The 21,592-nt window shown below is 45.1% G+C and overlaps 1 protein-coding gene across 1 annotated transcript; it reads right to left on the minus strand.

Annotated features, from left to right (window-relative positions):
* Window positions 1-15,878: 15,878 nt before the first annotated feature.
* Window positions 15,879-21,266, minus strand: LOC120044710 (protein mono-ADP-ribosyltransferase PARP15-like). Its single transcript, XM_038989388.1, has 4 exons — window positions 20,914-21,266; window positions 20,406-20,551; window positions 16,571-16,745; window positions 15,879-16,370 (listed from the first exon to the last, which is right to left on the minus strand). Exons 1-4 carry the CDS (start codon window positions 21,194-21,196, stop codon window positions 16,087-16,089), a joined length of 888 nt encoding a protein of 295 aa, XP_038845316.1. The 5' UTR covers window positions 21,197-21,266; the 3' UTR covers window positions 15,879-16,086.
* Window positions 21,267-21,592: the final 326 nt, after the last annotated feature.

Below are 21,592 nucleotides of genomic sequence, written 5' to 3' on the forward strand. Positions count from 1 at the left end.
GGAGAGTAGTGGGTGGTGGTCTATAATACTGACATGGAGAGTAGTGGTTGGTGGTCTATAATACTGACATGGAGAGTAATGGTTGGTGGTCTATAATACTGAGAGTAGTGGTTGGTGGTCTATAATTCTGAGAGTAGTGGTTGGTGGTCTATAATACTGAGAGTAGTGGTTGGTGGTCTATAATTCTGACATGGAGAGTAGTGGTTGGTGGTCTATAATTCTGACATGGAGAGTAGTGGTTGGTGGTCTATAATACTGACATGGAGAGTAGTGGTTGGTGGTCTATAATACTGACATGGAGAGTAGTGGTTGGTGGTCTATAATACTGACATGGAGAGTAGTGGTTGGTGGTCTATAATACTGACATGGAGAGTAGTGGTTGGTGGTCTATAATACTGAGAGTAGTGGTTGGTGGTCTATAATACTGAGAGTAATGGTTGGTGGTCTATAATACTGAGAGTAGTGGTTGGTGGTCTATAATACTGACAGGGAGAGTAGTGGTTGGTGGTCTATAATACTGAGAGTAGTGGTTGGTGGTCTATAATACTGAGAGTAGTGGTTGGTGGTCTATAATACTGAGAATAGTGGTTGGTGGTCTATAATTCTGACATGGAGAGTAGTGGTTGGTGGTCTATAATACTGAGAGTAGTGGTTGGTGGTCTATAATACTGAGAGTAGTGGTTGGTGGTCTATAATACTGACAGGGAGAGTAGTGGTTGGTGGTCTATAATACTGACATGGAGAGTAGTGGTTGGTGGTCTATAATACTGAGAGTAGTGGTTGGTGGTCTATAATACTGAGAGTAGTGGTTGGTGGTCTATAATACTGACAGGGAGAGTAGTGGTTGGTTGTCTATAATACTGACATGGAGAGTAGTGGTTGGTGGTCTATAATACTGAGAGTAGTGGTTGGTGGTCTATAATACTGAGAGTAGTGGTTGGTGGTCTATAATACTGAGAGTAGTGGTTGGTGGTCTATAATACTGAGAGTAGTGGTTGGTGGTCTATAATACTGACATGGAGAGTAGTGGTTGGTGGTCTATAATACTGACATGGAGAGTAGTGGTTGGTGGTCTATAATACTGAGAGTAGTGGTTGGTGGTCTATAATACTGAGAGTAGTGGTTGGTGGTCTATAATGTTGGCTAAAACATCCTGGTAGTGGGTAAAGTTCATGATGCCATTGACCCCCAAGTTAGGATGAGAGAGTACTGTAAGCTGACCCTGGATCTGAACAACATGTACTCAGAGCCTCTGACCCACTCTGTCACGCCCTGACCGTAGAGATCTTTTTATGCTCTATGTTTGGTTGGTCAGGGTGTGACTCGGGTGGGAAACTCTATGTTCTTTATTTCTATGTTTTGGCCGGGTATGGTTCTCAATCAGGGACAGCTGACTATCGTTGTCTCTGATTGGGAATCATACTTTGGCAGCCTGTTTTGCCACCTTAGTTTTGTGGGATGTTGTTTTTTTGTTAGCTCTGAGAAGTCTGCAGAATGTGACATTCGTTATTCCTTTTGTTGAGTATTAAAGATCATGAACACTTACCACGCTGCACCTTGGTCTACTTCTTCAGACGAGCGTCACACACTCATGATTCAAGATTCAAGTTATTTAGAAAACATCGTTGCATGGTAATTTGAAATGTCAAGTAGAGTAGTTCAAAATATATATATACTATATATATATACTGTATGATGTACTATATATACATCCTAAAATAATCCACTCTCTGTGGCAAAGCCAACTCTCTGCCTCTTTCAGGCTGATTTGGGTTCAGTCATTACAACCCAGTCTAATATTAATGATGGAGAGCAGACCATTAAACTGACCCCGGACCATGGGTTAATGTTAATAGCTTTGCTTTACAGCACACACACATGCTCGCACACACAAGCACACAATGACACACACACACACACAAGCACACAATGACACACACACACACACCTAAATCACCTGATCGTCGAGGGCCTTGTTGACTCAAGGTGAAAGCCGTAATGTTGAGTTACTACCTTTAACTGTAGTCCTGACAGGTGTGTGTGTGTGTGTGTGTGTGTGTGTGTGTGTGTGTGTGTGTGTGTGTGTGTGTGTGTGTGTGTGTGTGTGTGTGTGTGTGTGTGTGTGTGTGTGTGTGTGTGTGTGTGTGTGTGTGTGTGTGTGTGCCTGAGTGTGTGTGTGCCTGAGTGTGTGTGTGCCTGAGTGTGTGTGTGTGCCTGAGTGTGTGTGTGTGTGTGTGTGTGTGAGTGTGTGTGTGCCTGAGTGTGTGTGTGTGTGTGTGTGTGTGTGCCTGAGTGTGTGTGTGTGTGTGAGTGTGTGTGTGCCTGAGTGTGTGTGTGAGTGTGTGTGTGTGTGTGTGCCTGAGTGTGGGTGTGAGTGTGTGTGTGCGTGTAATTCACAGTGGAGGTTGTTCTGCTGACAAGAGTGAGATTCTCAAAATAGAACCCTATTCCCTACATACAGTAGTGCACTACATTAGACCAGAGCTCTGTGGCAACCTGTTCCCTGTTATAGTGCACTACTTTTGACCAGAGCCCTATGGCAACCTATTCCCTGTATAGTGCACTACTTTAGACCAGAGCCCTATGGCAACCTATTCCCTGTATAGTGCACTACTTTAGGCCAGATTCCTTGGACTTGATGGATGTGTTGGACAATAACATCATTTTTTATGACTACCTTATCTCTGTACCCCACACATGCAATCATCTGTAAGGTCCCTCAGTTGAGCAGTGAATTTCAAACACAGATTCAACCACAAAGGCCAGGGAGGTTTTCCAATGCATCACAAAGAAGGGCACCTACAGTATTGGTAGAAGGGTAAAAAAAAAAAGCAGACATTGAATATCCCTTTGAACATGGTGAAGTTATGAATTATACTTTGGATGGAGTATCAATACAACCAGTAGCTACAAAGATACAGGTGTCCTTTTTAACTCAGTTGCCAGAGAGGAAGGAAACTGCTCAGGGATTTCACCATGAGGCCAATGGTGACTTTAAAACAGTTACAGAGTTTAATTGCTATGATAGGAGAAAACTGAGCATGGATCAACAACATTGTAGTTAATCCACAATACTAACCTAAATGACAGAGTGAAAAGAAGGAAGCATGTACAGAATAAAAATATTCCAAAACATGCATCCTGTTGGCAACAAGGCACTAAATTAATACTACAAAAAATGTGGCAAAGCAATTAACTGTATGTCCTGAATACAAAGTGTTATGTTTGGGGCAAATCCAATACAACACATCACTGAGTACCACTCTTCATATTTTCAAGCTTAGTGGAGGCTGCATCAAGTTATGTGTATGCTTGTAATCGTTAAGAACTGGGGAGTTTTTCAGGATAAAAAGTTTATGGAATGGAGCTAAGTAACGGCAAAATCCTGGAGGAAAACCTGGGAGATGAATTCACCTATCAGCAGGACAATAACCTATAACACAAGGCCAAATCTACACTGGAGTTGCTTACCAATAAGACAGTGAATGTCTGGCAATGATCAACAACCAACTTGACAGAGCTTGAAAAAGAATAATGTGCAAATATTGTACAATCCAGGTGTGTAAAGCTCTCACCCAGAAAGACTCACAGCTGTAATCACTGCCAAAGGTGCTTCTAACACATATATTGACTCAGGGTTGTGAATACATGTATATATATATATATATATATATATATATATATGTATATATATATATTTCTGTATTTAAATTTCAATACATTTGCTAAAAAAAAAAATTAAATACATTTTTTCACTTTGTAATTATAGGGTATTGTGTGTAGGTGAGTGAGACAAAATATATATTTAATCTGTTTTGAATTGAAGCTGTAATACCACAAAGTGTGGAATAAATCAAGGGGTATGAATACTTTCTAAAGGGACCGTATTTCTCATATCTTTCCATCCCCAGGCTAAATGTAAAGTGGCCCTCAAAGCCCTGCATAAAGTAACTAGTCTATTTGCATCCCAAATGGCACCCTATTCCCTGTACAGGATTTGGGATAAGGCCCTGTGATAGTCTACTGTCCTGTCCAGGAGATAAGGCCCTGTGATAGTCTAGTGTCCTGTCCAGGAGATAAGGCCCTGTGATAGTCTAGTGTCCTGTTCAGGGGATAAGGCCCTGTGATAGTCTACTGTCCTGTTCAGGAGATAAGGCCCTGTGATAGTCTAGTGTCCTGTTCAGGGGATAAGGCCCTGTGATAGTCTACTGTTCTGTTCAGGAGATAAGGCCCTGTGATATACTAGTGTCCTGTTCAGGGGATAAGGCCCTGTGATAGTCTAGTGTCCTGTTCAGGAGATAAGGCCCTGTGATAGTCTAGTGTTCTGTTCAGGAGATAGGGCCCTGTGATAGTCTAGTGTGCTGTTCAGGGGATAAGGCCCTGTGATAGACTAGTGTCCTGTTCAGGGGATAAGGCCCTGTGATAGTCTAGTGTCCTGTTCAGGGGATAAGGCCCTGTGATTGTCTACTGTCCTGTTCAGGGGATAAGGCCCTGTGATAGTCTAGTGTTCTGTTCAGGAGATAAGGCCCTGTGATAGTCTAGTGTCCTGTTCAGGAGATAAGGCCCTGTGATAGTCTACTGTCCCTGTTCAGGAGATAAGGCCCTGTGATAGTCTAGTGTCCTGTTCAGGAGATAAGGTCCTGTGATAGTCTAGTGTCCTGTTCAGGAAATAAGGCCCTGTGATAGTCTACTGTCCTGTTCAGGGGATAAGGCCCTGTGATAGTCTAGTGTCCTGTCCAGGGGATAAGGCCCTGTGATAGTCTACTGTTCTGTTCAGGAGATAAGGCCCTGTGATAGTCTAGTGTCCTGTTCAGGAGATAAGGCCCTGTGATAGTCTAGTGTCCTGTTCAGGGGATAAGGCCCTGTGATAGTCTAGTGTCCTGTTCAGGGGATAAGGCCCTGTGATAGTCTAGTGTTCTGTTCAGGGGATAAGGCCCTGTGATAGTCTAGTGTCCTGTTCAGGGGATAAGGCCCTGTGATAGTCTAGTGTTCTGTTCAGGGGATAAGGCCCTGTGATAGTCTAGTGTCCTGTTCAGGGGATAAGGCCCTGTGATAGTCTAGTGTCCTGTTCAGGAGATAAGGCCCTGTGATAGTCTACTGTCCTGTTCAGGGGATAAGGCCCTGTGATAGTCTACTGTTCCTGTTCAGGAGATAAGGCCCTGTGATAGTCTACTGTCCTGTTCAGGAGATAAGGCCCTGTGATAGTCTAGTGTCCTGTTCAGGGATAAGGCCCTGTGATCGTCTAGTGTCCTGTTCAGGGGATAAGGCCCTGTGATAGTCTAGTGTTCTGTTCAGGAGATAAGGCCCTGTGATAGTCTAGTGTCCTGTTCAGGAGATAAGGCCCTGTGATAGTCTAGTGTCCTGTTCAGGAGATAAGGCCCTGTGATAGTCTAGTGTCCTGTTCAGGAGATAAGGCCCTGTGATAGTCTAGTGTCCTGTTCAGGAGATAAGGTCCTGTGATAGTCTAGTGTCCTGTCCAGGAGATAAGGCCCTGTGATAGTCTAGTGTCCTGTTCAGGAGATAAGGCCCTGTGATAGTCTAGTGTCCTGTCAGGGGATAAGGCCCTGTGATAGTCTAGTGTCCTGTTCAGGGGATAAGGCCCTGTGATAGTCTAGTGTCCTGTTCAGGGGATAAGGCCCTGTGATAGTCTAGTGTCCTGTTCAGGGGATAAGGCCCTGTGATAGTCTAGTGTCCTGTTCAGGGGATAAGGCCCTGTGATAGTCTACTGTCCTGTTCAGGGGATAAGGCCCTGTGATAGTCTAGTGTTCTGTTCAGGAGATAAGGCCCTGTGATAGTCTAGTGTCCTGTTCAGGAGATAAGGCCCTGTGATAGTCTACTGTCCTGTTCAGGAGATAAGGCCCTGTGATAGTCTAGTGTCCTGTTCAGGAGATAAGGTCCTGTGATAGTCTAGTGTCCTGTTCAGGGGATAAGGCCCTGTGATAGTCTAGTGTCCTGTTCAGGGGATAAGGCCCTGTGATAGTTTAGTGTCCTGTTCAGGGATAAGGCCCTGTGATAGTCTAGTGTTCCTGTTCAGGAGATAAGGCCCTGTGATAGTCTAGTGTCCTGTTCAGGAGATAAGGCCCTGTGATAGTCTTAGTGTCCTGTTCAGGAGATAAGGCCCTGTGATAGTCTAGTGTCCTGTTCAGGAGATAAGGTCCTGTTATAGTCTAGTGTCCTGTCCAGGAGATAAGGCCCTGTGATAGTCTAGTGTCCTGTTCAGGGAGATAAGGCCCTGTGATAGTCTAGTGTCCTGTTCCAGGGGATAAGGCCCTGTGATAGTCTAGTGTCCTGTTCAGGGGATAAGGCCCTGTGATAGTCTAGTGTCCTGTTCAGGGGATAAGGCCCTGTGATAGTCTAGTGTCCTGTTCAGGGGATAAGGCCCTGTGATAGTCTAGTGTCCTGTTCAGGGGATAAGGCCCTGTGATATGTCTAGTGTCCTGTTCAGGGGATAAGGCCCTGTGATAGTCTAGCTGTCCTGTTCAGGAGATAAGGCCCTGTGATAGTCTAGTGTCCTGTTCAGGAGATAAGGTCCTGTATAGCTAGTGTCCTGTTCAGGAGATAGTCTAGTAGTGTCCTGTTCAGGGGATAAGGCCCTGTGATAGTCTAGTGTCCTGTTCAGGGGATAAGGCCCTGTGATAGTCTAGTGTCCTGTTCAGGGGATAAGGCCCTGTGATAGTCTACTGTCCTGTTCAGGGGATAAGGCCCTGTGATAGTCTAGTGTTCTGTTCAGGAGATAAGGCCCTGTGATAGTCTAGTGTCCTGTTCAGGAGATAAGGCCCTGTGATAGTCTACTGTCCTGTTCAGGAGATAAGGCCCTGTGATAGTCTAGTGTCCTGTTCATGAGATAAGGTCCTGTGATAGTCTAGTGTCCTGTCCAGGAGATAAGGCCCTGTGATAGTCTAGTGTCCTGTTCAGGAGATAAGGCCCTGTGATAGTCTAGTGTCCTGTCCAGGGGATAAGGCCCTGTGATAGTCTAGTGTCCTGTTCAGGGGATAAGGCCCTGTGATAGTCTAGTGTCCTGTTCAGGGGATAAGGCCCTGTGATAGTCTAGTGTCCTGTTCAGGGGATAAGGCCCTGTGATAGTCTACTGTCCTGTTCAGGGGGTGTATTTGTACATCCAATCTCATGCAAGAAACAATGCTAATTTAGTTGGCTAGTCTAGCCAAGTTAGCTGCGTTGTTCCTTGCATGCGATTGGCTGTGGTCTTGGGGGTGGCACGCAGTCTGGGAGACATTCAGGGCTTAACGCCCCACGATCACCAGGCAAGCCTGTTTCCTCCTCGTTGCTTGGCAGAGATCTCAGAAAAGGCCCAATTGTGAACATGCAACCCAAATTTATCCCACAAAATGTATATATCACAACTCACAATCGATTGCATCCTGAATTTTGTATCTTCGTTGTAACATAATTCTATTTTTTTGTAGATTTTCTGTATTCCACAAAGTTATATTTAGTGAGGGGCAGTGAGGGGCAGAGAGGGGCAGTTAGGGGTAGAGGCACATAACCTCTCGCTCAAATTTCCTCTAGTGATAGGATGTCATTTCAGACTAGGGGTTAAGGGTTAAGGGTTAAGGATTAAGGGTTAGGGTTAGGGTTAAGGATTAAGAGTTAAGGTTAAGGGTTAAGGGTTTGGGTTAAGGGTTAAGAGTTAAGGGTTAAGAGTTAAGGGTTAAGGGTTAAGGGTTAAGAGTTAAGGGTTAAGGGTTAGGGTTAGCGTTAGGGTTAAGGGTTAGGTTAAGGGTTAGGGTTAGGTTAAGGGTTAAGGGTTTGGGTTAAGGGTTAGGTTAAGGGTTAAGGGTTAAGGGTTAAGGGTTAAGGGTTAGGGTTAGAGTTAGGGTTAGGGTTAGGGTTAGGTTAAGGGTTAGGGTTAGGTTAAGGGTTAAGGGTTTGGGTTAAGGGTTAAGGGTTAAGGGTTAGGTTAAGGGTTAGGGTTAGGTTAAGGGTTTAGGGTTTGGGTTAAGGGTTAAGGGTTAAGGGTTACGGGTTTGGTTAGGGGTTAAGGGTTAAGGGTTTGGGTTAAGGGTTAGGGTTAGAGTTAGGGTTAGGGTTAGGGTTAGGTTAAGGGTTAGGGTTAGGTTAAGGGTTAAGGGTTTGGGTTAAGGGTTAAGGGTTAAGGGTTAGGTTAAGGGTTAAGGTGTTGGGTTAAGGGTTAAGGGTTAGGGTTAGGTTAAGGGTTAAGGGTTAAGGTTAAGGGTTAAGGGTTAAGGGTTAAGGGTTAAGGTTAAGGGTTAAGGGTTAAGGGTTAAGGGTTACGGGTTAGGTTAAGGGTTAGGGTTAGGTTAAGGGTTAAGGGTTTGGGTTAAGGGTTAAGGGTTACGGGTTAGGTTAGGGGTTAAGGGTTAAGGGTTTGGGTTAAGGGTTAGGTTAAGGGTTAACGGTTAAGGGTTTGGACTAAGGGTTAAGGGTTAGGTTAAGGGTTAAGGGTTAGGTTAAGGGTTAAGGGTTAAGGGTTAAGGGTTAGGGTCAAGGGTTAGGGTTAAGGGTTAAGGTGTTGGTGAAGGGTTTTGCTTAAGGTTAGTGTTCAAGTGAGGGTCAGATTTAGGTTTTGGCTAGTTGCGCTATAAATATGGATTGCTGGTTGGAAAAGTCCCCTTAGTCTCTCAAGGTGCGTCCTAATAATCTACTTTTGACCAGAGTTAGTCCCTCTGTCCCAACTGCCTCATTGATGAACAACAAAGTTATGTATTTTGGTGGCGTAAGATAAACAAACTCTAAGATACTATCATTCTTCTCACACATCAGCAACTTCTCCTTGTGGCAGTTAGGAATATGAGAGTGACGTCAACACGAACCGCTGTCTCCCCCATGTGGATTTACATAGCAACTACATCCTCTGCAGCTGTAAAGCTACAAGGGTAGGGAGCGCAGGGTTTAGTTCCATACTAGCCCATGCTTGACTTGGACTGAAATAGGTGCCAGTTCTCATGTTGTGTGTCTGTACTGTTTATATTTAGGGGCAGCAACTCCTCTATACTGTTGATCTGATATTCTATAAGAGAAACAGCAACTCCTCTATACTGTTGATCTGATATTCTATAAGAGGAACAGCAACTCCTCTATACTGTTGATCTGATATTCTATAAGAGGAACAGCAACTCCTCTATACTGTTGATCTGATATTCTATAAGAGGAACAGCAACTCCTCTATACTGTTGGTCTGATATTCTATAAGAGGAACAGCAACTCCACTATACTGCTGATCTGATATTCTATAAGAGGAACAGCAACTCCTCTATACTGTTGATCTGATATTCTATAAGAGGAACAGCAACTCCTCTATACTGTTGATCTGATATTCTATAAGAGGAACAGCAACTCCTCTATACTGTTGATCTGATATTCTATAAGAGGAACAGCAACTCCTCTATACTGTTGATCTGATATTCTATAAGAGGAACAGTGTCACGATCGTCAAAGGGAGAGAGAGAGGACCAAGGCGCAGCGCGTGAAAAATACATCTTCTTTTTATTTTAAGAAGGAAAATGAAACAAAACAACAAACAGCTATACACAAACTAACAAAATAACAAACTGACGACCGTGAAGCTATATACACAAAATGGTGCTGACACTGACCATTACACACTGACATAGACAATTACCCACAAATGCATGATGCCTATGGCTGCCTTAAATATGGCTCCCAATCAGAGACAAATGAAAGACATCTGTCTCTGATTGAGACCCACTCAGGCAACCATAGACATACCTAGAAACATACACTCCACCATAGACACAGCTAGACTTCTATACTACACATAAACCCAACTACTCTAATAAACCCCCTAAACCTTACAACCACCCTAGACACTACAAAAACCACATACATTCCCCATGTCACACCCTGACCTAACTAAAATAATTAAGAAAACAAAGAATACTAAGGCCAGGGCGTGACATAACCCCCCCTTAAGGTGCGAACTCCGGGCGCACCAGCACAAAGTCTAGGGGAGGGTCTGGGTGGGCGTCCGTCCACGGTGGCGGCTCCGGCACTGGTCGTGGTCCCCACCCCACCATAGTCACTACCCGCTTTCGTAGCCTCCTCCAAATGGCCACCCTCCACATTAACCCCACTGGATTAAGGGGCAGCACCGGACTAAGGGGCAGCACCGGACTAAGGGGCAGCACCGGACTAAGGGGCAGCACCGGACTAAGGGGCAGCACCGGACTAAGGGGCAGCACCGGACTAAGGGGCAGCACCAGGATAAGGGGCAGCACCAGGATAAGGGGCAGCACCAGGATAAGGGGCAGCACCAGGATAAGGGGCAGCACCAGGATAAGGGGCAGCTCCGGACTGAGGGACGGCAGCTCCGGACTGAGGGACGGATCCTGGCTGGATGACGGCTCTGGCGGATCCTGGCTGGACGGCTCTGGCGGATCCTGGCTGGACTCATGGTTGGCTGACGGATCTGGCTGCTCATGGCTGGCTGACGGATCTGGCTGCTCATGGCTGGCTGACGGATCTGGCTGCTCATGGCTGGCTGACGGATCTGGCTGCTCATGGCTGGCTGACGGATCTGGCTGCTCATGGCTGGCTGACGGATCTGGCTGCTCATGGCTGGCTGACGGATCTGGCTGCTCATGGCTGGCTGACGGATCTGGCAGATCCTGTCTGGTTGGCGGCTCTGGCAGATCCTGTCTGGTTGGCGGCTCTGGCAGATCCTGTCTGGTTGGCGGCTCTGGCAGATCCTGTCTGGTTGGCGGCTCTGGCAGATCCTGTCTGGTTGGCGGCTCTGGCAGATCCTGTCTGGTTGGCGGCTCTGGCAGATCCTGTCTGACGAATGGCTCTAGCGGCTCCTGACTGACTAACGGCTCTGACGGCTCGGGACAGACGGGCGGCTCTAATGGCTCGGGGCAGACGGATGGCTCAGACGGCACTGGGCAGACGGATGGCTCAGACGGCGCTGGGGAGACGGATGGCTCAGATGGCGCTGGGGAGACGGATGGCTCAGATGGCGCTGGGGAGACGGATGGCTCAGATGGCGCTGGGGAGACGGATGGCTCAGATGGCGCTGGGGAGACGGATGGCTCTGGCCGGATGAGGCGCACTGTAGGCCTGGTGCGTGGTGCCGGAACTGGAGGCACCGGGCTAAGGACACGCACCTTCGGGCTAGTGCGGGGAGAAGGAACAGGGCATACCGGACCCTGGGGACGCACATTAGGCCTAGTGCGTGGTGCCGGAACTGGTGGTACCGGGCTGGGGACACGCATCTCAGGGCTAGTGCGGGGAGCAGCAACAGGACGCACAGGACTCTGGGGACACACAGGAGGCTTGGTGCGTGGTGTAGGCACTGGTGGTAATGGGCTGGAGACACGCACCATAGGGCTAGTACGTGGAGGAGGAACAGGGCACACTGGACTCTCGAGGCGCACTATAGGCCTGGTGCGTGGTACCGGCACTGGTGGTACCGGGCTGAGGGCACGCACATCAGGGCGAGTACGGGGAGAAGGAACAGTGCGTACAGGGCTCTGGAGACGCACAGGAGGCTTGATGCGTGGTGCCGGAACTGGAGGCACTGGACTGGAGACACGCACCACAGGGCTAGTGCGAGGAGCAGTGACAGGACGCACAGGACTCTGGAGACGCACAGGAGGCTTTGTGCGTGCTGTAGGCACTGTCTTAACCAGACGGCTAGCACGCACCTCAGGACGAGTATGGAGAGCTGTTCCTGGTGACATTAAATCACCAACACGTTCATTCGGACGGATGCCGTGCCTCATGCACCAAACCAATACATCCCTCATAACTCTCTCCTCCAATTTCTCCATTAACTCCTTTACTGTCTCTGCGTCACTCTCCTCCAAATCCGCCCTCACCGGCTCCTTACGGTAAACAGGAGGAGTTGGCTCACGTCTCCCGACTGACCCAACTAAACTACCCGAGAGCCCCCTCCCAAGAAATTTTTGGGTTTGACTTACGGGCTTCCAGCCTTGTTTCCGTGCTGCCTCCTCATATCTCCGCCTCTCTGCTTTCGCTGCCTCCAGCTCAGCTTTGGGGCGGTTATATTCTCCTGGTACTTCGCGGTCCAGAATTTCCTCCCAATTCCAATAGTCCTGTGTAGGTGGGTCCTGTTGTTGTTTCACACGCTGCTTGATCCGATTCAGGTGGGTCATTCTGTCACGATCGTCAAAGGGAGAGAGAGAGGACCAAGGCGCAGCGCGTGAAAAATACATCTTCTTTTTATTTTAAGAAGGAAAATGAAACAAAACAACAAACAGCTATACACAAACTAACAAAATAACAAACTGACGACCGTGAAGCTATATACACAAAATGGTATATGGTATATGGTACAAAATGGTATTCTATAAGAGGCACAGCAACTCCTCTATACTGTTGATCTGATATTCTATAAGAGGAACAGCAACTCCTCTATACTGTTGATCTGATATTCTATAAGAGGAACAGCAACTCCACAATACTGTTGATCTGATATTATATAAGAGGAACAGCAACTCCTCTATACTGTTGATCTGATATTCTATAAGAGGAACAGCAACTCCTCTATACTGTTGATCTGATATTCTATAAGAGGAACAGCAACTCCACAATACTGTTGATCTGATATTCTATAAGAGGAACAGCAACTCCTCTATACTGTTGATCTGATATTCTATAAGAGGAACAGCAACTCCTCTATACTGTTGATCTGATATTCTATAAGAGGAACAGCAACTCCACAATACTGTTGATCTGATATTATATAAGAGGAACAGCAACTCCTCTATACTGTTGATCTGATATTCTATAAGAGGAACAGCAACTCCTCTATACTGTTGATCTGATATTCTATAAGAGGAACAGCAACTCCACAATACTGTTGATCTGATATTCTACAAGAGGAACAGCAACTCCTCTATACTGTTGATCTGATATTCTATAAGAGGAACAGCAACTCCTCTATACTGTTGATCTGATATTCTATAAGAGGAACAGCAACTCCACTATATTGCTGATGTGATATTCTATAAGAGGAAAAGCAACTCCTCTATACTGTTGATCTGATATTCTATAAGAGGAACAGCAACTCCTCTATACTGTTGATCTGATATTCTATAAGAGGAACAGCAACTCCTCTATACTGTTGATCTGATATTCTATAAGAGGAACAGCAACTCCTCTATACTGTTGATCTGATATTCTATAAGAGGAACAGCAACTCCTCTATACTGTTGATCTGATATTCTATAAGAGGAACAGCAACTCCTCTATACTGTTGATTTGATACTCTATAAGAGGAACAGCAACTCCTCTATACTGTTGATCTGATATTCTATAAGAGGAACAGCAACTCCTCTATACTGTTGATCTGATATTCTATAAGAGGAACAGCAACTCCTCTATACTGTTGATCTGATATTCTATAAGAGGAACAGCAACTCCTCTATACTGTTGATCTGATATTCTATAAGAGGAACAGCAACTCCTCTATACTGTTGATCTGATATTCTATAAGAGGAACAGCAACTCCACTATACTGTTGATCTGATATAAGAGGAACAGGAGCTCCACTATACTGTTGATCTGATATAAGAGGAACAGGAGCTCCACTATACTGTTGATCTGATATTCTATAAGAGGAACAGGAGCTCCACTATACTGTTGATCTGATATAAGAGGAACAGGAGCTCCACTATACTGTTGATCTGATATTCTATAAGAGGAACAGGAGCTCCACTATACTGTTGATCTGATATTCTATAAGAGGAACAGCAACTCCACTATATTGCTGATCTGATATTCTATAAGAGGAAAAGCAACTCCTCTATACTGTTGATCTGATATTCTATAAGAGGAACAGCAACTCCTCTATACTGTTGATCTGATATTCTATAAGAGGAACAGCAACTCCTCTATACTGTTGATCTGATATTCTATAAGAGGAACAGCAACTCCTCTATACTGTTGATCTGATATTCTATAAGAGGAACAGCAACTCCTCTATACTGTTGATCTGATACTCTATAAGAGGAACAGCAACTCCTCTATACTGTTGATCTGATATTCTATAAGAGGAACAGCAACTCCTCTATACTGTTGATCTGATATTCTATAAGAGGAACAGCAACTCCTCTATACTGTTGATCTGATATTCTATAAGAGGAACAGCAACTCCTCTATACTGTTGATCTGATATTCTATAAGAGGAACAGCAACTCCTCTATACTGTTGATCTGATACTCTATAAGAGGAACAGCAACTCCTCTATACTGTTGATCTGATATTCTATAAGAGGAACAGCAACTCCACAATACTGTTGATCTGATATTCTACAAGAAGAACAGCAACTCCTCTATACTGTTGATCTGATATTCTATAAGAGGAACAGCAACTCCTCTATACTGTTGATCTGATATTCTATAAGAGGAACAGCAACTCCTCTATACTGCTGATCTGATATTCTATAAGAGGAACAGGAAGGTGCAGGTACTCAAGTCAAGCACTAACACACCTGATTCAACAAGCCAACCAATCATCATCGAGACCTTGGTTATTTTATTTCACCTGTATTTTATCAGGGAGTCATGCTGAGACCGAGGTCTCTTTACAGATGAGCCCTGAATTACAGAAATGACAGAAAATACACGAGTCAGAAAAACAAGGTCATAAAAAACAAACACATTGATCAGTAATAAGGTCCTCTATCAGCTTTCTGAATTGGCCGAGGGGCACAAAAACAACATTTCAATTAGCTGGAAAGTGTGTTGATGCTTTGCTGGAACAAGCCCCTGCCCTGCACAGACTGTACTAGTATTTCTGGAGACAGGCCTTGTTAGGGAGGATGTAGACATTGAATTGATGCGAAAAACAACATATTTATTTACCTTCGTAAATGTATACAGAATAATTCGATTTTATTTGTAGGTTATTAAATTCAATTCACCATTATAAAACCACTTAAACATGCTTAGTTCTAGCTCTCTCTCTGTCTCTCTCTCTCTCTGTTTCTCTCTCTCTCTCTCTCTGTCTCTCTCTCTCTCTCTGTCTCTCTCTCTCGCTCTCTCTCTCTCTCTCTCTCGATCTTGCTCTCTCTCACTCACTCGATCTCGCTTGCTTTCACTCGCTCACTGTCTTTCTCTGCATTCTGGTGAGTTCAGAATAAAACTTTTTTTATCTCACTATCACACCAAGTTTTGTCCAATAAGGCCCGAGGAGTTTGTGGTATATGGCCAATATACCACAAACCCCCGAGGTGCCTGATTTCTATTACAAACTGGTTACCAACGTAATTAGAGCAGTAAAAATACATGTTTTGTCATACCCGTGGTAAACGGTCTGATATACCACGGCTGTCAGCCAATCAGCATTCAGAGCTTGAACCACCCATTTTAGAATCTAGTTTTTAGAATTGAGAATGAAACCCCAGAATGTCAGAGCAGAGGTCTAAGTTACAAATAATCAAGGGGTAGAATATGGCTGCAGGAATAGGGTTGGATGTGGTTTGGGTTAGGGTTATGGTTGAACTGGGTCGTAGACATGAAGCTAAGGTTAGGGTTAGGGTTGTGGTTGTGGTTGTGGTTGAGGTTTAGGGTTAGGGTTTGGGTTGTGGTTGAGGTTTAAGGTTAGGTTTGTGGTTGAGGTTTAGGCTTAGGGTTAGGGTTGAGGCTAGGGTTAGGTTTGTGGTTGAGGTTTAGGGTTAGGGTTAGGGTTGAGGCTAGGGTTAGGTTTGTGGTTGAGGTTTAGGGTTAGGGTTAGGGTTGAGGCTAGGGTTAGGTTTGTGGTTGAGGGTTAGGGTTGTGGTTGTGGTTCAGGCTAGGGTTAGGGTTAGGGTTGAGGGTTAGGGTTGTGGTTGTGGTTCAGGCTAGGGTTAGGGTTAGGGTTAGGGTTGTGGTTGTGGTTCAGGCTAGGGTTAGGGTTAGGGTTAGGGTTGTGGTTGTGGTTGTGGTTCAGGCTAGGGTTAGATTGAACCGGGTTACATTATAACCTGTAATGGTTACACTTTTCCATGCAGAAGTGACATCAGTCATTTTCATTTCTTCAATAAAAGTTGTGTATAACAGTTTATAAGGGACATAGTCATAATCATAAGGAAGACTTTTGAAAGTTTAGTAAGAGCATTGATTTCTTTGCTTTTCTCCGCAGGGTCTAGAAGAAAGTGATCAAGTACTCAGGATATGCCTGATTGTCATGGAAAACAACAAACATAGATGGCCTTGATGGGTGGTCTGTCACGCTGTTGAAGAGTTCAACAGTCGTGGTGCTTTTAGCTGGAGGCACTGTCATCCCACGTCGTCCTGCTGTGAAATCTCCAGTCAGAACTCGACATAGGTACATATTCTTCTGCCCTTGGAGATCCGCTCTTGAGTATGTGCTACTGGCAGAGTAGCTGGCACCAACAGCAAAGTAGGTGCCGTTTCCAAATGCTGTAGCTGGAAAAATGATACATTGCTTAGGTTTTAGACTATTGCAGAGACAGGACTGAGTAAATGAGAAGCACAAGCTAAGTTTAAAATCAAGAGCAATAGAATTGTACATATAATTTTTACCAATAACCATAGGAGTTGGCAAGACAGGACAAACAGATCTGGGACCAGGCTACTTGTCCATGGAACGTACGTATCTGTCTTACCATTTTTCCCAGCAAAGCTCCGATTGAAGCCATGGTTGTTGATGTGATTGATGGTTGTGTGGCATGTTCCATGGAAGAGCCTCTTCTCATTCTTCTGGTGACCGTTCCTGAGCTCCATGTCATGTTTCTTGATCTGGAGACTCCTCCACAGGGTTGGGTTCTGGATCCTCTCAATCTGAAATAAATTGAGGGTACACTTTATACGAGCCATTAATAGACTCTAAAATGTATCCTGAATACCTTCTATACATCTTCGATTATTATTGTGGGCTGAAAAAGATCCAGACAAACAAATATCTGGCGTGGCTGACCCCTAGCTGACCCCTAACTGACCCCTAGATGAGCTGAGGGGCCTCATCATTATTTCTAAGTGCTTAACTAAATACTAACACACTCTAATAAACAAACAATTTAATATGGCTGATCTCAAATTAAATCAAATTCAAATCAAATGTATTTATAAAGCCCTTTTTGCATCAGCCGATGTCAAAAGTGCTGTACAGAAAATTGGAACGGAAATGGCGCCACACCAAACTGGAAGTCTTCCGACTAGCTTGGAAAGACAGTACCGTGCAGTATCGAAGAGCCCTCACTGCTGCTCGATCATCCTATTTTTCCAACTTAATTGAGGAAAATAAGAACAATCCTCAATTTCTTTTTGATACTGTTGCAAAGCTAACTAAAAAGCAGCATTCCCCAAGTGAGGATGGCTTTCACTTCAGCAGTAATAAATTCATGAACTTCTTTGAGGAAAAGATCATGATCATTAGAAAGCAAATTACGGACTCCTCTTTAAATCTGCGTATTCCTCCAAAGCTCAGTTGTCCTGAGTCTGCACAACTTTGCCAGGACCTAGGATCAAAAGAGACACTCAAGTGTTTTAGTACTATATCTCTTGATACAAAGATGAAAATAATCATGGCCTCTAAACCTTCAAGCTGCATACTGGACCCTATTCCAACTAAACTACTGAAAGAGCTGCTTCCTGTGCTTGGCCCTCCTATGTTGAACATAATAAACGGCTCTCTATCCACCGGATGTGTACCAAACTCACTAAAAGTGGCAGTAATAAAGCCTCTCTTGAAAAAGCCAAACCTTGACCCAGAAAATATAAAAAAACTATCGGCATATATCGAATCTTCCATTCCTCCCAAAAAAAATTGAAAAAGCTGTTGCGCAGCAACTCACTACCTTCCTGAAGACAAACAATGTATACGAAATGCTTCAGTCTGGTTTTAGACCCCATCCTAGCACTGAGACTGCATTTGTGAAGGTGGTAAATTACCTTTTAATGGCGTCAGACCGAAGCTCTGCATCTGTCCTCGTGCTCCTAGACCTTAGTGCTGCTTTTGATATCATCGATCACCACATTCTTTTGGAGAGATTGGAAACGCAAATTGGTCTACACGGACAAGTTCTGGCGTGGGTTAGATCTTATCTGTCGGAAATATATCAGTTTGTCTCTGTGAATGGTTTGTCCTCTGACAAATCAACTGTAAATTTCGGTGTTCCTCAAGGTTCTGTTTTAGGACCACTATTATTTTCACTATATATTTTACCTCTTGGGGATGTCATTCGAAAACATAATGTTAACTTTCACTGCTATGCGGATGACACACAGCTGTACATTTCAATGAAACATGGTGAAGCCCCAAAATTGCCCTCGCTAGAAGCCTGTGTTTCAGACATAAGGAAGTGGATGGCTGCAAACTTTCTACTTTTAAACTCGGACAAAACAGAGATGCTTGTTCTAGGTCCCAAGAAACAAAGAGATCTTCTGTTGACTCTGACAATTAATCTTGATGGTTGTACAGTCGTCTCAAATAAAACTGTGAAGGACCTCAGCGTTACTCTGGACCCTGATCTCTCTTTTGACGAACATATCAAGACTGTTTCAAGGACAGCTTTTTTCCATCTACGTAACATTGCAAAAATCAGAAACTTTCTGTCCAAAAATTATGCAGAAAAATTAATCCATGCTTTTGTTACTTCTAGGTTAGACTACTGCAATGCTCTACTTTTCGGCTACCCAGATAAAGCACTAAATAAACTTCAGTCAGGCTGCTAGAATCCTGACTAGAACCAAAAAATGTGATCATATTACTCCAGTGCTAGCCTCCCTACACTGGCTTCCTGTTAAGGCAAGGGCTGATTTCAAGGTTTTACTGCTAACCTACAAAGCATTACATGGGCTTGCTCCTACCTATCTTTCCGATTTGGTCCTGCCGTACATATCTACACGTACGCTACGGTCACAAGACGCAGACCTCCAAATTGTCCCTAGAATTTCTAAGCAAACAGCTGGAGGCAGGGCTTTCTCCTATAGAGCTCCATTTTTATGGAATGGTCTGCCTACCCATGTGAGAGACGCAGACTCGGTCTCAACCTTTAAGTCTTTACTGAAGACTCATCTCTTCAGTGGGTCATATGATTGAGTGTAGTCTGGCCCAGGAGTGTGAAGGTGAACGGAAAGGCTCTGGAGCATTGAACCGCCCTTGCTGTCTCTGCCTGGCCGGTTCCCCTCTCTCCACTGGGATTCTCTGCCTCTAACCCTATTACAGGGGTTGAGTCACTGGCTTACTTGTGCTCTTTCATGCCGTCCCTAGGAGGGGTGCGTCACTTGAGTGGGTTGAGTCACTGACGTGATCTTCCTGTCTGGGTTGGCGCCCTCCCCCCCCCTTGGGTTGTGCCGTGGCGAAGATCTTTGTGGGCTATACTCGGCCTTGTCTCAGGATGGTAAGTTGGTGGCTGAAGATATCCCTCTAGTGGTGTGGGGGCTGTGCTTTGGCAAAGTGGGTGGGGTTATATCCTTCCTGTTTGGCCCTGTCCGGGGGTATCATCGGATGGGGCCACAGTGTCTCCTGACCCCTCCTGTCTCAGCCTCCAGTATTTATGCTGCAGTAGTTTATGTGTCGGGGGGCTAGGATCAGTTTGTTATATCTGGAGTACTGTCTTATCCGGTGTCTTATCCGGTGTCCTGTGTGAATTTTAGTATGCTCTCTCTAATTCTCTCTTTCTCTCTTTTTTTCTCTCTCTCGGAGGACCTGAGCCCTAGGACCATGCCTCAGGACGACCTGGCATGATGACTCCTTGCTGTCCCCAGTCCATCTGGCCGTGCTGCTGCTCCAGTTTCAACTGTTATGCCTGCGGCTATGGAACCCTGACCTGTTCACCGGACGTGCTACCTGTCCCAGGCCTGCTGTTTTCAATTCTCTAGAGACAGCAGGAGTGGTAGAGATACTCTTAATGATCGGCTATGAAAAGCCAACTGACATTTACTCCTGAAGTGCTGACTTGCTGCACCCTCGACAACTACTGTGATTATTATTTGACCATGCTGGTCATTTATGAACATTTGAACATCTTGGCCATGTTCTGTTATAATCTCAACCCGGCACAGCCAGAAGAGGACTGGCCACCCCTCAGAGCCTGGTTCCTCTCTAGGTTTCTTCCTAGGTTTTGGCCTTTCTAGGGAGTTTTTCCTAGCCACAGTGCTTCTACGCCTGCATTGCTTGCTGTTTGGGGTTTTAGGCTGGGTTTCTGTACAGCACTTTGAGATATCAGCTGATGTAAGAAGGGCTATATAAATACATTTGATTTGATTTGAAACCCAGACTAAAACCCCAAACAGCAAGCAATGCAGGTGTAGAAGCACGGTGGCTAGGAAAAACTCCCTAGAAAGACAGGAACCTAGTCAGAAGGCTAGAGACCAACAGATGAGTCACCCTGAACTAATCAACCCATTACTCACACAGCCATGCAGATAACATCTAGAACATCCGAAGACATAAAAATAACTACAATGGAAGTGTATTTTGGAAAACAGGTAGCCTACCTTTATAACTTTGTTGGGGCAGGTGGCTCGGAACAGGTTTAAAACTTTATTGTGCTCTGGGCTTCCTGGCTGGATGAGGCAGGACAGGCAGGACGTGTTGGCTGGCATGGCATCCCAATGCTGAGGGAGACTCTCAATAGGTTGAGCTAGAGCAAACACAGTTATTGCTAAGTTGGTGAACAGTTAGCATTTCCCATAAGAAAATCATGTCACACTTAACCATCATGCTAACACTAGCTGGGCATGCATAGTTGTATACAGGATATGATAGTGCCACGGGGAAGTAGAACAGTCTTAGCGAAGCATCTGCCCATGTAATAGTTGTTTCCACTGCTCTAAAAATTTTACCTTCCTCACAATAATGGTATCCATGAACAGAATACAAAGGTTAAGCAAATGCAAATAGACTTCCGGCTAATGGACGTGTTGAACTTGAACTGAGCTTATCCCCTTGTTAACTAAGGTTAAAATAGAAAATTAACTCTGTATGGAATACACCAACCTGTACCTGCTAACTTGTCGATTTGTCTGCTTTTGAGGATGTTTCCACTTGTCTTGTTAGCAGCCCTGTCAGGCAGGGTGAACTTGCACATTTTCCCCCGGACAGAGACCTCCACACGGGGCTGCTTCCTCTCCAGCGCCTGCTGCAGATGGAAGTTATGGATGGGGTGGAATCTCTGGTACTGCCCCCGTGGCTGCTGCTGCCAATCCACTATGTTGCTAGGCACTTTAATGTTCCAGTTGAAGGACTCTTTGTCCCTGGCCTTCCTCAGCGTTTCCTGGATTCTCATGGCATGGATGCGGTGGCGGTTGGATTCGGACAGGTAGACAGGTAGACAGGTAGACAGGTAGACAGGTAGACAGGTAGACAGGTAGACAGGTAGACAGGTAGACAGGTAGACAGGTAGACAGGTAGACAGCGTCGTGTGGGATGCTGCTGCTCTCTGGTTCCTTTAGGTTCAGGTCCTTGATCCAACGATCCACTTTGGAAGAAATGTGGAAGACAGCCGGATCCACTTCCCGGCCCTTGATGACAATGTCCTCATTCTTTTGTGGCTTTTTAGCTTTACCCCAGTTGAACAATGCTGTGAGAATAAAAGGAAAAGGATACCTAGTCAGTTGTACAACTGAATGCCTTCAACTGAAATGTGTCTTCCGGCATTTCCCCCCTCTGAATCAAAGAGGTG

Source organism: Salvelinus namaycush, chromosome 3, assembly GCF_016432855.1.
Source record: "Salvelinus namaycush isolate Seneca chromosome 3, SaNama_1.0, whole genome shotgun sequence".
Classification (NCBI taxonomy): domain Eukaryota; kingdom Metazoa; phylum Chordata; class Actinopteri; order Salmoniformes; family Salmonidae; genus Salvelinus; species Salvelinus namaycush.